The sequence below is a fragment of the Sarcophilus harrisii genome, chromosome 2, assembly GCF_902635505.1.
Source record: "Sarcophilus harrisii chromosome 2, mSarHar1.11, whole genome shotgun sequence".
Taxonomy (NCBI): Eukaryota; Metazoa; Chordata; class Mammalia; order Dasyuromorphia; family Dasyuridae; genus Sarcophilus; species Sarcophilus harrisii.
Genome location: NC_045427.1, coordinates 603,889,941 through 603,911,254, shown reverse-complemented (window position 1 = coordinate 603,911,254; position 21,314 = coordinate 603,889,941). Strand labels below are relative to the sequence as shown.

General features: G+C 36.1%; 1 protein-coding gene across 1 annotated transcript; it reads left to right on the top strand.

Annotated features, from left to right (window-relative positions):
• Positions 1-3,289: 3,289 nt before the first annotated feature.
• LOC100914785 (pulmonary surfactant-associated protein D-like) lies at positions 3,290-20,368 on the top strand. Its single transcript, XM_031949370.1, has 6 exons — positions 3,290-3,479; positions 5,990-6,106; positions 8,200-8,316; positions 10,848-10,955; positions 15,543-15,626; positions 19,854-20,368. The coding sequence occupies exons 1-6, from the start codon at positions 3,290-3,292 to the stop codon at positions 20,243-20,245; spliced, it is 1,008 nt and encodes a 335-aa protein (XP_031805230.1). The 3' UTR covers positions 20,246-20,368.
• Positions 20,369-21,314: the final 946 nt, after the last annotated feature.

Below are 21,314 nucleotides of genomic sequence, written 5' to 3'. Positions count from 1 at the left end.
TCTCTTATTAAAAGGAATTGAAGAAACAAAAATAGGCAATGAGGATACAAAACTGTCACTCTTTGCAGATGACATAATAAATTTAAGGAACCCTGGAGAATCAGTTTTAAAAAACTGGCTGAAACTATTGACAGCTTTGGCAAAGTTCCAAGATATAAATAATTAGCATTTCCATATATTACCGACAAAACCCATCATAATAGGATTTGTTTTAAAAAGAAATTATATTTAAAATAACTGTAGACAGTATGCTTAGGAGTCTACCTGCCAAGACAAACATAGAAATTATATGGATACAAATACAAAACACTTTTCATTCAAATAAAAGCAGATCTAAACAACTAGAGGCATATTAATTGTTCATAAGCAGACTAAGCCAATATAATAAAAATGATGATTCTATTCTAAATGTATTTATTCATTGTCACATCAATCAAACTATCAAAGAAAGATTTTATATTTCTAGAAAAAATAACAATTCAACTGGAAGAACAAAGGTCAAGAATATCAAGAGAACTAATGAAAAAAGTGTAAAGGAAGTCAGCTTAACAGTACCATCCCAAACTATCTTACAAAAAAGTAATCATTAAAATAATCTAGCACTGACTAAGTAGTGATAGAACAGTAGAAGAAAAGCAAGAAACTAGCAGAAATTTACAACAAATTTCTCTGATAAAGACCGTTTCTCAACTATATGGGGATTGGAGGAGGAGGACCATTAAGTCTTCAAAGGCTGCAAGTGGGGTTTAAGGGCTAGATTTCTTCACAGGGACGATGACAAACCATAGCCACTCAGATTCCCATAGATTGACCACCTATAGGTGTTTGGATCCAGATCAACTCAGATTGAATATAAATTGCAGTCATTTCTACTTTGGCCAGAAACCCTGAGGATAAACCAGGAACATATCAGATAACAGTAATTATAATAATTAAATATCATACTTCTGAAATACAGTACTCCTGGACATGTCCTAAGATTTGAAGTCCCTTTCATTATTATGTTATTTCTCCTGATTTGTGGTCTTTGGATAATCTAGTTCTTCCTCTGCAATATATCTGTAGTATACTTGCACAATATTGTTTTTCTATTCATCAAAACTCACTTACCTTTCTAACAAACTTTTCTCTTAGAAAACTATATACCTTCAAGAGTCTTCTTCCTTGATATACATTTCTACTCCAACACTCATTTTACTTATTTTTTTCTTTTTGAATGAGACAAATCCTTCTAGAGTAGTCCAGTGCTCTATCCCACTAAGTCATACTGCTTCTCTTTCCTCTATTTGCCATTTCTGAGCTTTTCCCCTCTTAGATTTATTTGTTTGTCTACACATTTGTTTGTTTATTTTTGACTAGGTGAAAGAAGACAATCTTTGCCTCATTTGCTAATAATTACTAAGGTGTGCAGCCTCTATCAAAATTAGATCTTAACTTGAAAAGGCCAAGGTCTCCCATTACACCCAAAACCATCTCCAGTTCTCCTGTTCTATACCTTGCACTGGACCCAGATGGCTCTGGAGGGGAAAGTAAGGCAGGTGATTTTGCATAGTCTTCCCTCACTTAAATCCAATTCACTGGCATATCATACCATCACCTGCCTAATGTCAGTGTCTTCTTTGAAAGCAAAGGACAAATAGCAACAATTTGCCTTAGAGTCTAAGATGTAACAACTTCCCTAAAGCCTTGTTTACTCAAGTACACAAGAAACATTTGCCATATTGAACTATTAAAATAATCTTGTCCACTGAAAAAAGCAAAACCTCAAACTTCCTTAAAGCAAATTCTCAGGAACATTGAGCAATGAGATCCTAAATGGAAAGGTAGTTTATAAAAGTGAACTTAGACTGCCTGAAAAATAGTACTATTTAAGTATTCCTGGGGAAAGAGAAGCATTGAATACACTTGACCCCCATTCTCCATTCTTCTATCAAGCTCTCTGTTGACCGTCTTACTGCCCTCCTAACTCTGAGACTTCATAGGTCTTGGGTAGCTGGTAGAGGTAAGCATTCATGGTTCCATATTTGGTTTGGTTTGGTTCCCTTATTTGTTTCAAAAAGTATGAATAAGTGAGTACTACCTGTTGCCTCCAATTCCTTTTGTGGGTCACACATTATATGCATTGCTTTTTGAGCTAGGTTGATTTGATTTGAGAATTTGAAGAATCATTTGCATTTATCCAAGACCTGTATTAGATTTATACTTGTACGTCCAGGTGGTAACCCACCAGCCAACGGACCAGCCAATTGACTTTTACCCTTGGATCCAACCCTGCTCTCAACTCCTTTATACCTAAACTTTCTGGTCTTTCTTACATTAATCTATGATACAAAATCATGGCATATCCTCTCACATATGATCTTCCATAGAAAAAGCATGTAAGACAACCTCTAGAATTAAACTAAACATATCAGTTAAAATGTATCCTCAAGTCAAGTAATATTATATCAGAAAGCCCTGAATACTTGCTGGATACAGTTAAGGTTCTGAGACTAAAGTCCCAGAATAATGAGTGGCAACTATTATTACTGCAAAGGACCTCAATGGTCTATGTTAAAATTAGTTGCTGTCTTGAATTAGACAAATGTCAAATGCCATGGACTCAGAATACTGGACTTGATATCTGGGTTCAAATCTATCTCCAAACTTTTATTTACTTAAATTCTGAGCCCCATTGTTTTACCTATCAAAATGGGTCATTTTGAACTTGAAATAAGATAACACATATAAAATGCTTTGCTCCACTGTATTTGTAATTGATTCAATTATTATATTCATTCCAGAATCATTATTATTTCCTAATTAGGAATTTGAGGCTCAAAAAATGACTTGACCAAAGTAACAAATTAACTTAATAGCAGTCAGAAATACAAATCAGTTCTTCTTAGTCACAGTCTAACACTTTAACCCCATATGACAAGATTATGAAATATAAGTATTTCATTGTTCAATTGGGGTGGGTGATTTTTTTACAGGAGGAAGGGTCAAAGTAGAGGGAGATGCAGGGGAACATAACAATCTTGTGGGAGCAGTTTTGTTAAGATATTTGGTAAACAGAGCGTCACTTGCTTGAAATGAGAAGCCCAAAGACAATTTTTCTGAAACATTTACAAATATTTCTTATTGATACTTTACTACTCACATTTCCCAAATGAGTGATCCTGCTCCTTAGCAAAAATGAAGAATAGAATGGCCATAAGCTGCCTCAATTATTGTTCCTTCTCCCTGTTCTGGAACAGACAATGAATTGAATTTATACTTCTCCCACTGTGCTTCAGAGTCAACCACCATGCTCCTTCTCTACCTCTTCACATTAGTCATCTTTACCCCAATCCTGGTTGCTCAAGATGAAGAGCTGACACCTTCCTGCAAGAAAGAAGTCTCAAATGCCTGTGCCCTTGTCACTTGTGGTCCTGTGGAAAATGGATTGCCTGGGAGAGATGGGAAAGTTGGTCCCAAAGGAGAAAAAGGAGATCCAGGTAGAGAAGTATTTATGTGTTTGACTCACTAGAAGACAATACATTTTGCTGTTAAGGTTCCTTCTATCTCTATCTCTGTCTCTCTGTCTGTCTCTCTCTCTCTCTCTCTCTCTCTCTCTCTCTCTCTCTCTCTCTTTCTCTCTCTCTCTCATTCTCTATATCTGTTCTGTGCATTAGTTGGATTTTGAAAAAGAAAAAAAATAATTTCAGAAGTATCCAAAAGGCCTTCTTCTTCTCACTACCCCTGGTAGAGGGTTAATTTTTTTTTCAGTCGCTCAAGTTCCTTTACTCTCAGACTTATCTGACAAATTGTTTCCCTAATAAAATAAAGTTGTTTATGCATCTATAAAGAAAAATATCTTGAAGATCCTGTTTGAAACTTATATAGATAATGAAAGGCAAACCCCTAGATTAACCAGAAGAGCAGGATTACTCATTAAACTAAATGTAAAGAAGTCAAAGATCTCTTCGGATGTCTATGGGCCCCCTTCTGTACTCTTTCCCCACTGGACCCTTTTCTTGTCAGGCACCCAGGTTCCCTGTCATCTCTCTCTTTTCCCTTATTTGAAGCCTACATTCAAAAAAGACACTAACACTGGTCATTTGTATTTTATATACAGTAACATGAGGATTAGAATGTATTTAAGCCCTCACTCCCATTTTTAATTTATGTGATCAAAGACAACTGATTTAAACTCTGAGCTATAAACTAGAGATGATGACGATATTCTGAGCTAACTAGCTCATGGTAAGGCCACATTGTATAGTTGAAGGAGATCTGGCCTAGGAATTTAAAAAGAAAAGGAAAGTGATTAAATAAGCATTTATTATACTCCAGGCACTGTGATAAATCCTTTATAAATATGATCTCACTTGATCTTCACAATGACCCAGAGGGATAAATGCTCTTGTTATCATTCCCATTTTAAAATTAAAGAAACCCAGGCAGAAAAAATAATCTACTCAGATTCACACTATTAATAACTATCTGAGACTGGATTTGAATTCAGGTTTTCCTGACTTCAGGCCGAAGTGTCTAGATGCTGTGCCATGTACTTGCCTAGGTTAGAAAGACTGTTCAAATACCACCCTTGCTATTTAGAAGCTGTATAATCCTGAATATGTCATTTAATCTTTCCCCACCCAAACATTCTCTTTAAATTCAAAGATTTGGATCTGCACTGATAGTGCATATCAAATGGAGTTCTATCTATGGTTGAAATTATCAAGAAATTACAGGTCCAGAAAAAAAAAATCACTCCTTCCCAAGTTATTTGCATTTTAAATATCTCATTCTATCATGGAAAGCCTTGCCTCCTAATTGTTAAAGGAATCTTGGATCTTGTTGAGCTGGAGGAGGAAGTATTAGAGTCAAAGACATCCTGTGACTACTTTCTCTTCTTATGGCCAAGTCTGACTCTGTTGGAGCAAATATATTTAAATCTCTCTCAGGAAGAGCTTCCCAGACCACAAGCTGCTTATTCAAAGAAGGTCTCCTATATCTTTTATGCTACCTCCAGTAACCAAGTTACTCATTAATCAGTCCAGGCCAGTCCAGTCCAGTCCAGTCCAAAGTCATTGTAATGGACCCCCCAAGGGGCAATGCCTTGAAGGAGCATGGCTCAAATATACATGGCTAGTAAGTGATAGAAACAGAATTCTACATTGTCTTCTGATTCAAAACCTTTCTCATTACACTATAATCCCCCTTTCCCACTAATCTGGGTGCTAGCCCTCCTTTAGATCTCACCTCCTCCTTTCCTTTCCTGACAAATCAGCCCTTACATATGTGTCTCTCCCTCTTAGAACTAATAGCACTAATTCTCTGCAACTTTCTTTAGCACTTTTTTTATTTTGTATTGCTCTTTAGAAAGGGAGCCAAGTATCATGGAATGAGCATTGACTGAGAAAGAGAAATTCATTCCCAAATTCCATTCTATCGTGTAATATCTGTGTGACTTTAGGAGAATAACCTAATCTCTCTGTGCCTCAGTTTCCTCATTTATAAAGTAATTAGATGATATGTAAGTTCCATTTTTTTTTATGATCACAGCTATATTATCTTACAATTCCAAAAATATACTTGGAAGAGACCTTAGAGATGAATATACTGAGATTGCTTGCTCAAGATCACAGTTACTGATTGACATAAAAGGGATTTGAAACTAAATCCTCTGATTCCCCAATCTGACACTTTCCCCTGTGTTCTAGGTGTATTTGCTTATGTCCACCAAGGCCTTCTAAATTCCTGGAGGTCACACATAAATATCTACAACTTACAATACTCTGCATACATATGGTGGTCAAGAAAAACATTCTGAATAATGGCGTGTTTTGGCAGCACTTTTAAGCTGCTGTTTCTATTAGAAATGTGTTTACTTTAGGAAAAGGAAAGCAAAAGCTCATCTGGAATTACAGGTTCTTAGTATATTCTACAAAAGAGTTCCTCTTGCCTTTCCACTGGCTCTGATAAAAAAAAAAAAAAACAGCTTTTTTTTTTTTTTGAACAGGATTGCCAGGACCTAGAGGCCCACCAGGATTAATTGGAAATACTGGTCCTATTGGACCCAAAGGAGACAAAGGCTCCCCTGGAGATCCAGGCTCAAAGGGAAATGCTGGAGAAAGAGGTGAGTACCTGGATGGGAAGATATTTTTTTCTAGTGTAACTTTTTTAAATGATTTATTTGAAGTCACAAGACCTGAGTTCCATTCCTTATTCTAGCACTAATTTAATCTGTAAACAAAAACATATTACTTCACTTTTTCAACTCTGGGTCTCATTATCCTTAAGGAGAAGTTTACATTAGATGATACCAAAGTGCCTTCTCTGTCCTCCCCTAACTTGTCTTCCTGTAGCTTTCCTCAATTTCCATTCTGCTTAGGGCCAGCCCCCTTGATTGTCTCTGAAGCTCCAGCAAGCTACACATCACACTTTGAGTTTTTTCTAGGGCACCATCTCTCTTAATTCAGACTGATATGAAAAAGACCCAAGTCTATTCATAGCTCAAAAATATTCTTGCTTCTTTCCTGCTTTGCTCTATTCTCCCTTCCCATCATTCTTTTCCTTTCTTCCATTTTTTCCTTTCCTTCCCTCCCTCACTTTCTCTTTCCCTTCCTTCCTTCCTTTTTTCCTTCCTTCCTTCTTTCTTCCCTTCCTTCCTTCCTTCTTCCCTCCCCTTCTTTCCTTCCTTTCATCCTCCCTTCCTCTCTCCCTCTCTTTTTCCCTCCCTCACTTCCTCTTTGTCTTCCTCCATCCTTCCCTTCCTTCCTTTCTTCCTTCCTTCCTTCTTTCCCTCTTTCCTTTCCTCCTCTTTTTCTTCCTTTTTTGAGTTTTCTTCCACAAAAATGAATAAAATGGAAATCTGTTTTACATGATTTCACTTGTAAAACTTCTATCAGATTGCTTATTTCTCTGAGAGAGTGGTGGAAAAGAAGGAAGGGACAAAATTTGAAACTCAAAACTTCAAAAAGATATAAATGGTAAAAATTTTTACACGTATTTCAGGAGTAATAAAATATCATTTTAAAACCTAACTAATGTATGTTGGTCACCAATCCTATGTAGTCTAATTATGACTTATTACCATTTTCTCCCTCTCTCCTCCAACACCTAGACATTATCTCTGGCTAAATTAACATTTCTTTATGGGGTCACCCTCTCTTTGTCTATTTCTCCATCCTCTTCCACTAATGCATCTTAGACTATCTAAGGCTGCTTTCTAGCTCCACTAGAAAATAAAAAGAGTGGGAAGAGACAGCAGGGAACATAGCAACTGATCCTCCAAATTTGGATGGCCACATCCTGAGGAGAGAGATTGGTAACTCTACTGTACATGGAGAGTTAGAGACACACAAACACACACACACACACAGAGACATATATATGTATATATATATATATATATATATATATACATATATATGTGTGTATATATATATATATATATACATAAATATAGGAGAATTGAGCGGAGTAAATAATTTCCTTAGCAACATAGCTCTATGTGATGTTAATCACATATTTTAGCACTTGGAACACTTACAAATCTGTGGGTATACTGGGTATGTGGGTGCATATAATAAATAAATTAGGTGATGCTGTATATAGAGCTCTGAGCTTGAAGTGGAAAGATTCATCTTCATGAGTTCAAATCTGGTCTCAGAAATGTACTAGCTATATGACTCTAGGAAAGTCACTTCACTCTATTTGCCTCAGTTTCCTCCTCTGTAAAATGATCTGGAGAAGGAAATGGCAAATGACTCCAGTATCTTTTCTAAGAAAACCCCATATGGAATCATAAAGAATAGGAAACAAGTGAAAATAATAACAAACAGCACACATGCACATGCACATATACACACACATATACACACATCAAGAAAAGGAAGTAGTTTGACATAAAACTAAAAAGTTATTTATGTATGAGTTTATCCCTCCAGTAGAATGTAAGCCTCTTGATGGCAAGGATTGCTTTGGTTTTATCTTTCTAGGATACTAGCAGTATCTTACAAAAATTGGTGAAAATATTGGTCAAGTTGAATTAAACTGAGTTTGAAATAGAAATGTCTTATAATGAAATTTATTAATGTGAAATGCTACTAACTTCCCTTATATCCCTCCTTTAATGTTGCTCTCCATTCTCCGTTCTATCTCTGATTGGAAACAATATGATGAATCTAAAAGGAGAGACTATACATTATTTTACCTATTTTTCTTCAGGACTCCCTGGAGCTCAAGGTTTGCCTGGTTCTCTTGGAAGTAAGGGTTCCCCTGGACCCCAAGGGGAGAAAGGAGCCCAAGGTGAACGAGGACCTAAGGGAGAAGATGGAGCCAAAGGTAGGTGGTACAGCTGGGTTGGCGAAGTATTGACATAGTCTATGATATTCCTCTATAAACAGGATAACAGTGACTAGAAGTTATCTCAATCGACTATTAATTGTTGCATCATTTCATATAGTCTCCCTTTCATCTTAGCTTTTTCATCTGAAAAGGAGAGAATAAGAACAGATGGCTTGTAAAGTCTTTCTTCAGGTCTATGATTCTAATATATGAGAGTTTCTGTCATCAAGCGTAACTAACCATGCTTTTTCCCCCTCAGTGATTCTATTGTACAAGGACAAAAGTTACCATCATCCTTTTTAATTGTCTACCATGATTTGAAGGGCATAATTGTCACTTGTCAATCTTTCTTCATTCCATCAACATTTATGGAGTGCCTGCTGTATGCCAAGACCTGTATTGGATTTTACTATAATAATAATCCAGCATGGTACAATGGAAAGAAAGAGTGCTAAATTTGGACCTGGGTTCAAATCATAATTCTGTCATTTGCTATTTATGTGATGCTTAGCAAAACACCTCACTTCTCTGTGAACCCTAGTACCTTCATCTAGAAAATGAAGGGGTTGAACCAGATAAATGACTTCTCATGTCCCTTTCAGCTCTATATCCATAATCCTGTGATCATATTTCATGATAACAAGAGAACTAACAAATATTGTTCTGGCCATGAAGGAAACTACAGTGTACTTGAAAGAGCAACAACAACACACACATATATGTATACAGAACAAATCAAAGATATATTAGTGTCAAGTATAAACTTTTTCTAAAGAAAAGAAAGCAATAGATGTAAAGAATGATTAATTGGGGAAAACTGCTAGAAGTTGCATAGTTTTGGAGGTGAAAGAGATCTCACAGACCATCTAGTCCATTCCATCTCCATTCATTTACCGAAATTGAGATCCAGAGTATAGAAGTGCATCCTAGGGGTGAGAAAACTGCTTAAATTTTATGCAGGTTCTATGATAAAAAATTCATCTCTTTCTCCCCTACATTACCATTATCATGGTTGGATATGCCCCTCATTTTCCTGCAGCTCACTAAAGGGCAGATTCAATACCATATTCACAATGAAAGGTAGCAGTTATAATGATTAAAAAGATGGATTCAGGATATATAAAAATTTGGTTTCAAGAGTCCAAACCCTTTCTTTGCCACCTTTGACATTCTCAGAACTTTCTTAATGGCATTTCAAACTTTCAACTTCAAAACAGGAGCTTGTCTGCATTTGTAGTATGAATTCCCTTATTGGAATTACTTTATGACAGTGAACTCACGATTCTGGTACTAAAGAAAAAAAAAAATGACACAGAATTTAGCAGTTTCGGAGTAATTCAGTTGTAGTAATTCAACTTTATTGGTTTTTATTTTATTAGTAGTTAAGTAATAGTTCTTCAGTAATACAGGAATAACAGAGTTTAGCACCTAGTTATCTTGAAAAATAGAGTTATCTCATGTTCCTCTGGAGTGATCACCTGAGCCATATTTATTCCATTCCTCCCCACATACCATCCAAACTGATGCTGCACTTTATGTCACCGTCCTGGGATATGGTTTGGGACACTTATTCTCCAAGTGCAAAATTTTCTTGTTACATTTCTATGTCAATCACTTGGTCTCAGTGAGATAAAACTCCTTGAGAAAGAGAATAGTTTCAGCATGATACATCAGAAAGAGTCAGAGGATCTGAATTCAGGTCCTAACTTTGAAACTTCTTACCTTGTTTATTGGGACAAGTCAATATCACAGAACCACAGTTTCCCCATATGTAAAATAAAGGGATGAGACTAGATGATCTCGTAGGTTCAGTATACTCTGAATCTGTGGTGTCATAATCTAATGAATTGTCTTCTCTTTATCCTATATTTCACAGTGTCCATGGAATAAAGGACTAAGCATGTTGTCAGCATGAATATTTAAGAATTGGTTGATGGAATTTGAACTCAAATCATTTGTGGGCTAAATAGACCCGGGGCCCCTGTAGCAGCAACAAGCTGGAAATTACTTATCTTCATAGAGAAGATATGGGAAGATGAAAAAGTAACCTTGTTGTTTGCTAACAGCCCATTTCTAGAGAAACATTCAAAGCATGTTCTACATACATTGTCACCAATTAAAAAGGGAGAGACAAGAGATGGCAATGACCAAAATATTTCTAAGTGACTTTTGTTCCACATTTTAAGAAGCAGACTCCAGCTGAGGTACAAGGTACCCCAAGTCCTGTACCCATGTCCCCACCCCACTCCCTAGGTCTTATGTGAGAGAAAGGAGAATCAGGAGAACAAGGAAATACTGGACCTGCTGGTAAGTGCTGGGAAGCAGGAACCAGGACTTATCTTCAGGTTCCCCAAACTCTGAAGTCTCTTTTGTTTAACATTTAAGTCAGAACCCATACCTTCTTATGCTAGAATGGTCAAGAGAGGTTGGAAGAATCAAGGTATCCATTGCTCAGACAGGAGAGGGAACATTCTGCTAACAGCTAGGTCCTATAACTCTTACTTTGTCTTCTTTTCATTCAATGTTAGGGCCAGCTGGAAGCCCTGGTCCTGCAGGCAAGAGAGGGTCAAGGGGCCCATCTGGACCAAAGGGGGATAGAGGATCACCAGGGAAGAAAGGAGAATGTTGTCTTGAAGGTAAGTCATTTAACCCTCAAGGGTCCCCTGTCTTTTCATGTGATCATTCTTTAACTTGGTGCTTTCCCTGTTTTCTGGAATTTTAGAGAATGAGCAAAGCAGTACTAGAGATATCAAAGCCAAACTAAAAAGCAGTCTCTAGATGAGAGACCCATAGTTCCTTACAGCTGGAAGCAATACAAAGTGATCAAAACAGACATAACCAACTTTCCTAATGTTCAGATTAGTGAAGCTAACCTTCTAGATGACAAGGTAATCATCACAATGTATATATAACATGTTGTCTATTCAAGTGTCTATACAAATGACAAGATCATATTTATTTTTAAATTTTATTTTAATTTATGGAATAAAAGAAGCAGCATAGTACAACAAAAAAGATGATTGCATATGAAACTGCAGATCCACTATTTACAACTGCAGATCCACTATTTACAACCTGATAGTACTTTCAAATATTCAACAAAATTATCATGTAAGTTTCTCAACAAAATTATCATGTAAGTTTCTTTTTTAGTTCCCTCCCAAGATCATATTTATATCAGATATAAGATGGGTCAGTCTTCAAATAAGATTAACTTGTATGCAAGAAACACTTTGTAAAAGGAAAGATTTGAAGATTACATTTTGCCTTACTGAGTCAAAAGTTTTGGATTTCCTAAAAACTCAATAAACACAATAGGATCTTGTGTACTGTATTTATAAAATCTATACGTATGTACTTCAGTCAGATTTATAATCATGGAAAGGTGGTTTGCTAATGAAAGTCATGTATAAAACCATACCTCTTTTCTTTTCATAGTTTTCTTGCTTCTTTTATTGTGAGGAGAGAAGCAATTAGGATTAAGTAACTTGTTCAAGGTCACACAGCTAGCATCTTCTCATATTTTCATTAAGGAAACCTCAATATGTACATGTATAGAATATTTTCACAAACATTTTCTAGAGATAAAAGTGTGGGAAACATCATTTGGTAATTATTGATGTCTTCTCATTTTGTGCATGTGGATTTGTTTTGAATTATATGGCCTCTGATAACTTCTTTTTTTAGGTATCCTTTCTTTAAGATATCTTGAAAAACACCTTCTAAGTGACTTGTTATCTATAACACATATTGTTTTGGGGTATATTTGTTGTAGTCCAGATGTTTTTTCCTTCATCCTCAAGTGCAATTTCCATTTTCTCTGATAAAACAATAGTTAAAATTGGTATTAGAGTCCAGTTTTGGTGGTTGAGCATAGAATATCAAAGAAATGCTAGGAAATCTATTTAATTCTATTCTATTCTTCATTATCCTTCACTCCTCATTTCCAGTTGGATGCTAACTATTGTCAAATCTATTGACACAACATCTTTTGTAACCATCTCTTATGTGCTTATTTAGACTATAGAAGTAACTTTACTATTGGATTCCCAGCCTCATTTATCTGCACTAAGAGCCTTCCTTCCCACAGCTGCTCAAGTTAATTTCTAAAAATATAGGTCTCTCTGTATGACTCCTCAGCTCAGTAAACTCTAATTATTCTCTATTATCTCTAGGATCATATCTAAACCTCTCAACTTGGCATGTAATGCCCTACACAGTCTGATTTCAGCTTATCTTTCTATCTTTATTACATATTACTCTTCTCTGTATATTCTACAGTACAGTCAACTTTTAGAATGTCAAACTGGCCAAAAATCAGCTCCTCAGACATGACTTTTCATCTCTAATCTGTGTCTTTCCAGGTACGGTATGCACTTTCTTCTTATTTCTACTCAAAATTGTTATTTGCTTATTTTGTCAATTTCTTGTATCTTTATACTATGTGTATGTTGTCTCCTTTATAGACAGGCAATCAATCAGTAAACATTTATTAAGTGCTTTGGCACCAGACACTGTGCTAAGTACTATGATGCAAATGCAAGCAGAAAGTTCCTGTCCTCAAGATGTCTCCATTTTAATAGGGGAAGAAAACACATTAAAAAAAGGCAGAGAAGTTACAGGCTCAGGGAGGTGGAGGTAAAGTCTACAGATCCACAAACTCCACCAATAAGGGAATAAAGCATGGCTAATCTGAATGTGTCCATAAAATAGAAGTTCCCAGAAAGAACTCACCAATGGCAGAAGGAGACTGGGAAAGTGGATAGAAGTTTCAGGGTGAGAAGGTAATTGGGGATAAACTCCAGAGATAGCTATAGATAAAATCTAAGGGGAATAGAATGGTGAGATCCTTGGAGACAAAGCCTGTTCCACTTTTGTCTTTGTCTCCCTTGCATTTTGGACAGCATCTAGCTTAAAGAATGTTAACTGGTTGAAATAGTTCATTGTCATCTTCTCAGCTTCATTAATAAATGCTTTTAAAGCACATATATGTCCCAATTTCTAACTCAAAAACCTTCAAAAATTACTACTGACTTCTGTCAGTAGTTGATCAACTTTAGTTTCAATTTTCAGTTCAGTTTAGTTTTTAGCTTTCAGATGTAGTTGATCAGGTACCAATTCCTCAGTTTGGCATTTAAGGATCTATGCAGTCTGCTTCCAGTCTGCTTGCATCCTACCCTTCCAGACCTTTTCACATTACTCCTTTTCAAGTACTCTACATTCCAGTCAGATTGACATATTAACTTTCTCTGTACAAGTCATTGCTTCTCCAGCCTCTCCATGTCCTTGAATAAGCTGTCCCCTATATCCTCCTTTTCTCTTCTTCTTAGAATTCTTATTTTTTTCTTCCTTTGCAAATTATAATCTATTTATTCATTTTTTATATTAAATACTTCACTGGAATGCGAGTTGCTTGAAAGGAGATTTTTTTTGCCTCATTGGTGCAGCTAAGGTGGCATAGTGGGTAGAGTGCCAGACCTGGAATTAGGAAGACTAATTTCCCTGACTTCAAATCTGGCCTAAGACACTTATTAGCTGTGTGACCTTGGGCAAACCACTTAACCCCATTTTCCTTAGTTTCCTCATCTGGAAAATGGGCTAGGGAAAGAATGGCAAACCACTCTATTATCTTTCTCAAGAAATTCATTTAAGAGTTGGACATGACTGAACCAACAAAACAACAATCCCCTTGACCACATTAGATACTTTAAAAATGCTTGTTCAGTTTAAAGGCTTATGGAATCTGACTTATCTATGTCTGGCAGCATGGTTTCCTCTGGCTCATTTCCCCCCCTGTAGCTCTTTTCTATTCCATAAAATGATATAGCTGGTAATCTGCCATCCCACTCCTCCATAATTAGCTTATATAGTACTCTATTATTGCCTTTGGTTTTTAACTTTTCCTCTTTGCTGCTTGGGGGCAATGTCTAAGATCTCTTTCCCCTCCCGCATAAGATTTTAAAGTTTAAAGGTTCTAAAAATGCCAGTAATTAGGGCTAATGTTTGTATTTTACTTGCTTTTCTTCTTCCCCATCCTCTAACCCCCAGTGGAAAGCTTATTTGAATGAATGATTGAATAAATAAATGAATCAATGAGTTTGGAGCTCCTATAATGGCTTGATTTGTTTTTCTCACTTTTCTGTTTTCTCCTAATTTAGTGTTGATTTTGACTTTAACATCTATTAGTTGTCATTTACTGTCTAGCTACATTCAAGTTCCTTTTCTGTACCTGTTGCAGGTACCTCAGAAGTTTCTTACTGCCTTCTAGAAAAGAATTTTTATTAATGAGAAACAAATTTATCAATATTCATTTCTTGATCTTGAACTATATTTCTTGTCCCATTTTTCATTATCTCATCTTCCCTCCTTATCACAAGCCCCACTGGCCTTGAAATCCCCAATTATCAAGGAATCCATGGGCTAGTGTAAGAGATCTAACAGAGTTATTCATGAAATTTCTCCTCTTCTTTGTCATCTACAATTGATGCTAATGCATACACTGACATTCATGATGGTGTAGCTTGTTACACTAAAAATGAGCATTTTGTGTTGACCAAATATTCCACAAAAAGATAAATGTTTTTGTTGTCTTTAAGCTAATGATCAAACCAATGAATCAATCAAGCATTTTAAAGTACCTCCTATGTGTCAGGCATTATGCTTGATGTCTAGGAAATAAAGACAAACCTGAAAGAATCTCTACCTTTAAAGACCTTGCCTTCCATGAGAAGAAACAATATTTCACTGTCAATTCCTTTATTTACTTCTCTGAAGAAAACCTGTGAACTAATTTTCTATTGAGATGCATTTTCTTATCTCTCCTCATTCCATTTGCAACAAGATTGGTAATGTTACATGAAATATTATTATTCCCTTGGAAAAGATCTGATAATTGGAGCTGAGAGAAGGAAAGAAACTCTCCCAAAACAACTAAGTGTTGAAGATAGGACTTGAGTTCTCAGATCTCTTTAATTACAAGTCCAGTATTCTTCCAAAATGAATTGAGACTTATCAAGTTTGAAAGGCCAAGGAGATTTCCTGATATAGAGAGGCTTTCAGGAATAAGTGAAGAAAGTTCTTGAAGACACTGAGGATGTCAGCATTCAGTAAGAATTTTTGAGAACTTTCATCTCTAATTCCTGAAAATCTTGGGCATTAATCCAAGAAAAAAAATCCCTCTGCTGGATTGAGGATTTTTTTTAAACCTCTCTCTCCACATGCAGAAACCAACAAACTGAAGCAAGAAGTGGCTGAATTGCATGAAAATATTGAGAATCTCCAGAAACAATTCTCTGAGCAACAGAAAGGTAAGTAGTTTGGAGCTGAGGCTGCCACAGGATCTTCTCTTAGTCTCAGTGCTTCCCTTGTTCTTTGGACACATCCTGCTTTTATTGACTCTTCTGAAGCTGGTTTCTTGCTTTTTAAACTTCATTCTTGGCACCTCAGCTGTTCTCCTATCTAGTGATAAGGAAAGGATATTAATAAATCCATTTGAAGAAAATGGAAAATGCAGCTAAAGAAAGGAAACAGAAAAAATATGTGGGATTCTACACCTGAAACTAGAAGGGGTATTGGAGGTTACCTTATTTTAAAGATAAGGAAAACCCACACAGCTTAAGAGATTTGTCCAACCCAGAAGGGGAGTCAGTGGAAGCTCTAGAAAATAAATCCAGTGCTCTGCCTCCACCTAGAGCATTATTTCTCCATTGCAACCCCTGCTTCACCACCAAGGGTCTGACTGACATTTCTGACTTCATTTTTCTTAAAGATGTGAATGGGCAATAAGACTTGTATCTTCTCATAGTAACCCAAATGTATGGATTCAAGGAAAGAAATAACCCCCAAATGAAGTTAAATAGGGTAAAGCAATAGTCTTTCAACATGGAATTATGCTATTGCACTAGGACACCTAAGTGATAAGGCATATAGGGTTATAGACAAAAACAGGGCAGATGACAGCAGCTTAGTCTTAGCAAGAGGGGCTGTGCAGGAGGCTCAATTTAGCACCGTAGTCTGGGCTCACTCTTTCTCCCCTGGGCCATTCCACAACATGAAGGCTTATAGAGCTAGCTGGATCTTATGGGGTTTGGGCCCAAGCGTTCTAGAATATGGTGATAGTGGCCCATTGCACTATTGTTATTTGGGAACTGTCTTCTGCTGCAAGGCCTTCAGAATAGAAAAAAAGAGGAAAGAGATGTTAATTCTGACCATGCTTGAGGCCAAGACTCCTCCCATGCTGTGTAGGTTGGAGAGATTTTTAGATAATTCTAAAAGTTCTCTAGGATTTCCCTAAATCTTTGTCTAGTACTCTTTTTATGATAATTATTTGGAAAGGGCTAGTTGATTTTTTTTAAGGAGAAAGAAAGGACAATTAGATGGTGCAGTAAATAGAGCATCCATCCTGGAGTCAGGAGGACCCAAATCCAAATCCAAATTCAGATACTTAATGCATATTAGCTGTGTGACCTGGAGGAAGTCACTTAGTCTCAATTACCTTGCAAAAAATAAAAGAATTTTAATGGGTAAGGTAGCTAAATGCTTACCAATGGGTAAAATGGTGACTAAGCAGAACAACAGTGTGATAGGAGGATGGGAATTTGGTTTAGAATCAGAAAGAGCTGGGTTTGAGACTCAGTTCTGCCATTTACTACCTAAGTGACATTTTTGCTCAGTCATTTTCAGTCGTATCTAACTCTTTGTGATCCTATTTGGGCTTTTCTTGAGAAAGATTCTGGAATGGTTGCCATTTCCTTCTCCAGTCAACTTTACAGGAAACTGAGGAAAACAGGGTTAAAGGATTTGACCAGGATCACACAGTTAGTAAATGTCTGAAACAAGATTTGAACTCAGGTCCTCCTCACTCCAGAGCCAGAGCTTTATCCAGTCTGCTTCCTTGCTACCCCTGGGGGAGGGGGAGGTGCCTAAAATGATTAATTTGCATTCTCTAGGACTTTTGTGAAATGAAGTAAATTACTTCTAAGAATGCTTACCACCTCTACAAGTCTATAATCTAGAATCTCCTCTCAAGAAACAAAAATATCTTATGACCTGCTTAAACTAAAGGATTAGAAACATCAAACCAGATAATCGTGATGAGTTGGGAGTAGGGGCTTCAAACAATATTGTCAAAGCCATGATGTGCTAACAGAGACATTGGTATCATTGACTTATGTAACTGGCTACTCTGTACCCAGAGTAAATGCAAATCTGAGAGATTCCTATTGTAGTGGAAAGAATAAAGGATGAGGACTCTGAAGGTCTGAGTTCAAATCCCAGCTCTACCATTGATTTACTATCTGATGCTGGACAATTTCTTGGACTTTACTTCCTTCATCTGTAAAATGAAGGAGATGGGCTTGAGGACCACTCAATTTTCCTTTCTGCTCAAAAATCTCCTGATCTTAGGTAATACGTGAGAGGTATCATACAATAGTGGAAAGTACATTTAATTTGCATTTGGAATTCCAGACATTAAACTATTAGTTCCAAAATACACTCCTTAGAGTTAAGGTTCCAATGATCTTTCATAGGTTTGTTTGGAAATCTCAGTGCCACCATTGCATGAATTTCAATAGAAAACCCATCAATAATTCTAAACATCTGCTTACAAATGAATATTTAACTCATGACATTTTATGAGTGTGAAAGAACCATTCATGTTACCTGAGAGAATTGAGTTCCAATCCTGTCTTTGACACTAATTGGCAGAATTTGAACTTTGGAAAAGTCCCTTCCATGCTTTATTGTCTATTTCTTCATTTAGAAGATGAAGGGATTGAAACATCTTATCTTTAAGTTCTTTTCTAGATCTAAAAATCATAAAAAATTTAACTCAAGCCATGTCTAGTTGTAAGTTTGCAGCCATTTTTGTTGACATCTCCTCCCAAATTCCCTATATTAATAAGCTGTATTCATATAGGGTTTTGTTGTAATGAAGTAGTTATCCTACAAACTTATGACATGGGGAACAGAATGTATAATATCAGCAACAGAGATATAAAGACTGATGACTTAATGGCTATGGCATAATTAGAATAATATCCCAACATCCTTTAATCCAGCAATACCACTACTAGGTCAGCATCTCAAAGGGATCCCCCCAAAAAAAATCGCATGTGCAAAAAATATTTATAGCACCTCTTCTTGTGGCAGCAAAATATTGCAAATTGGGGGAATACCTATCAGTTGGAGAATGGATGAACAAGTTGTAGTATATGAATGTAAAGGAATACGACTGTGCAGTAAGAAATGATGGACAAATAAATTTCAAAAAAACATAAAAAAGATCTGTGCAAACTGATGCAAAATGAAATGAGCAGAATCATAAAAATATTATGCATAGTAATAGCAACATTAGGTGATGATCAATTATGAATGACTTAGCTCTTCTCAGCAATACAAGGTTGCAAGAAATTACAAAGGACTCATGATGGAAAACGCTACCCACATCTAAATAAAGAATTGATGGACTTCTTTTACAACTATGACTAATATGGAAATGTTTTACATGATTTGCACACATAACATATTAAATTGATAACTATTATAGGAAAAGAGAAGAGAGTAGAGGAAAACAATTTAAAACTCAAATCTTGTAAAAATATATTCTAAAAATTGTCTTTACACATAATTGGGAAAAGTACCACTAAAAAAGAAGAGGGAAAGAATAGTATCCAATTCAATAAACCTTCATTAGACTCCTCATATATCAGACATTGGGCTCAACACTGAGAACAAAAATTCTTTAAATAAAAAAGTAAAAAGAGCCAACCTTCCCATAAAGGAATTTACATTCTATTAAAGAGTATATGCATCTGGGAAGACTTTGTGAAGAAGATATCTGAGCTCTACTTTGAATAAAGAGCAATCAATTTATCAATAAACATTTATTAAGTGCCTACTCTATACACACTGTGTTAAGTAATAGGGCTTCTGAGAATCAGGACCTAAGGGGAGAAAAAGTTCACTTCCTACATGGGAAATGGATTGTGCAACTAGGTTTAAGCAAGTTTTGGAATAGTGAGTTCAGGAAAAACAAGTAGATTGTCTGGCTGGAATACAGAATGCAAAAAGAGTAATAATGTAAAGAAAGATTGAAAGAGAGATAGAAGCCATATGGAAAAAGGTCTTCAATTCTTGACTTGGGAGTTTGTATTTTATTCTATATCAAGACTTCTTAATCTGGTGTTTATCTATCCCTAGTGGATCCATGAATAGATTTTAGAGGGTCCCTGAACTTGGATGGGAAAAAACCCTCATCTTTATTTTTTGCTTATCTGTAACAGAAATTTAGTATTTCCTTCACTTATATAAAAACATTATTCTGAGAAAATGCCTTCAGAATTCATTGGTTTGCCAAAGGTATCCATGAGACACCAAATATTATGAAGTTCTATATGCAGTAAGGAGAAGCTGAGAATTATTGAGCCAGGGAATGGCATAATCAGAATTTACTATAATCAGTCTCCTATTTGCCATCCTAACCCCAAATTAACTAACCCCTCAGTTAATATTTTCTTGTGTTTTTTCCCTAGTTGCACTCTTTCCAAGTGGTCGAGCTGTTGGGAAGAAGATATTCAAGACCACTGGTTTCAAAGGCAACTTTGAAGAGGCAATGAAATCATGCAAAACAGCTGGTGGTATAGTGGCTTCTCCCAGAAACAAGGCAGAGAATAAAGCTGTACAAGAGATTGTCTCAACATATAAGGAGCTGGCCTTCCTTGGCATGACTGACACTAAGACAGAGGGCAAATTTATCTATCCAGCAGGAGAACCATTGGGCTATTCTAACTGGAACTCAAAAGAGCCCAATAACAAAGGTGGTGGAGAGAACTGCATTGAGATTTTTTCTGATGGCAAGTGGAATGACAAGCCATGTGAGGAACCACATCTCATCATTTGTGAATTTTCTTTGGAGGAGATGTAGTTTGTGTGCTGTGAGTTAATGAAAATGTGTTGCTGTCGGTTATGGGCGAGGAGAGAGAGTATCAAAAGATCAACATGTGGAGGGCCATTTTTACTGATCCTAGCTAATAAATGAAAATAGCAATACTTTGTGCTAGTTACAACTTCTCTAAATGTGTCTCCAGTTAATTCCACCAGAGTCTGAGATAAAAAAGGTGAGATGGTATGGCCACTACCCAACCTGGAGCTATAAATATGCCTTTATGTAAGTATTCAAGCTGACACTTAGATGGTTGGGCCAGTAGGTGGAGATAGAAGGACAGAAATCTGGGAGCGTCTGCCACAGTACTTAGCTTTGCAGGAGAAAGAACACAGTTCCTGAGATATGTAGAGAAAACAGGATCTTGGGCTTCTGAAAAAGGGAAAGAAACACAAAATATGAAAAGTTTTTTTTTTACAGTAAGTTGTTCTGAGTGATTGAAGATTGTCAACAAGGAGGCTCACAAAGGGAGAAAGCAAAAAAAAAAAAAAAAAAAAAGGAAAGGAAAGGATGACCATTGCTTAAGGATTTTAGTTAAGAAAGGAGGAATCAATGGGAAAGTTAAGTTCTTCAACTAGCTAATAAAACATGATGAATGTTCACTTTTAACTTTTATTTTAAAAAAAGTTCATTACTGGTTGAAAAGTAGAAAAATTGATTGGATGGAACAGATTAGGTAAATGATATAAAGAAAGAAAAGGTCAGAGAAACATAATGTTGAATAACCCCAAAAACATCAGTCAGAGATCAGTTTATACATACTAGAAAGCTTTGGAAGAAATTGGTACAGCTTACACCATAAAACAAGATAACATTCCAAATGGATATATAATTTAGACACAAATAAAATATAAAATAAAATGTAAATCATAAACAATTAGAAGATGGGGAAGAGTTTGTGACTAAATTAAAGATAAAGAAGATCATATAAATAAAATGGACAGTTTTCTGAGAAATTTTTGAGCAAACACATCTAATACAATTAAAATCAGAAGGAAATGAAATAAATGGGAAAATCACTACGATAAATTTCACTGATAAAGATCTCATA

What these genes read in the sequence shown, in the direction of transcription:
- LOC100914785 (XM_031949370.1), top strand. Translation starts at nt 3,290, where the DNA reads ATGCTCCTTCTCTACCTCTTCACATTAGTCATCTTTACCCCAATCCTG. An exon ending in AGGAGAATGTTGTCTTGAAG is followed by an intron (nt 10,956 to 15,542) that starts GTAAGTCATTTA and finishes CTCCACATGCAG; the next exon opens with AAACCAACAAACTGAAGCAA. An exon ending in ATTCTCTGAGCAACAGAAAG is followed by an intron (nt 15,627 to 19,853) that starts GTAAGTAGTTTG and finishes TTTTTTCCCTAG; the next exon opens with TTGCACTCTTTCCAAGTGGT.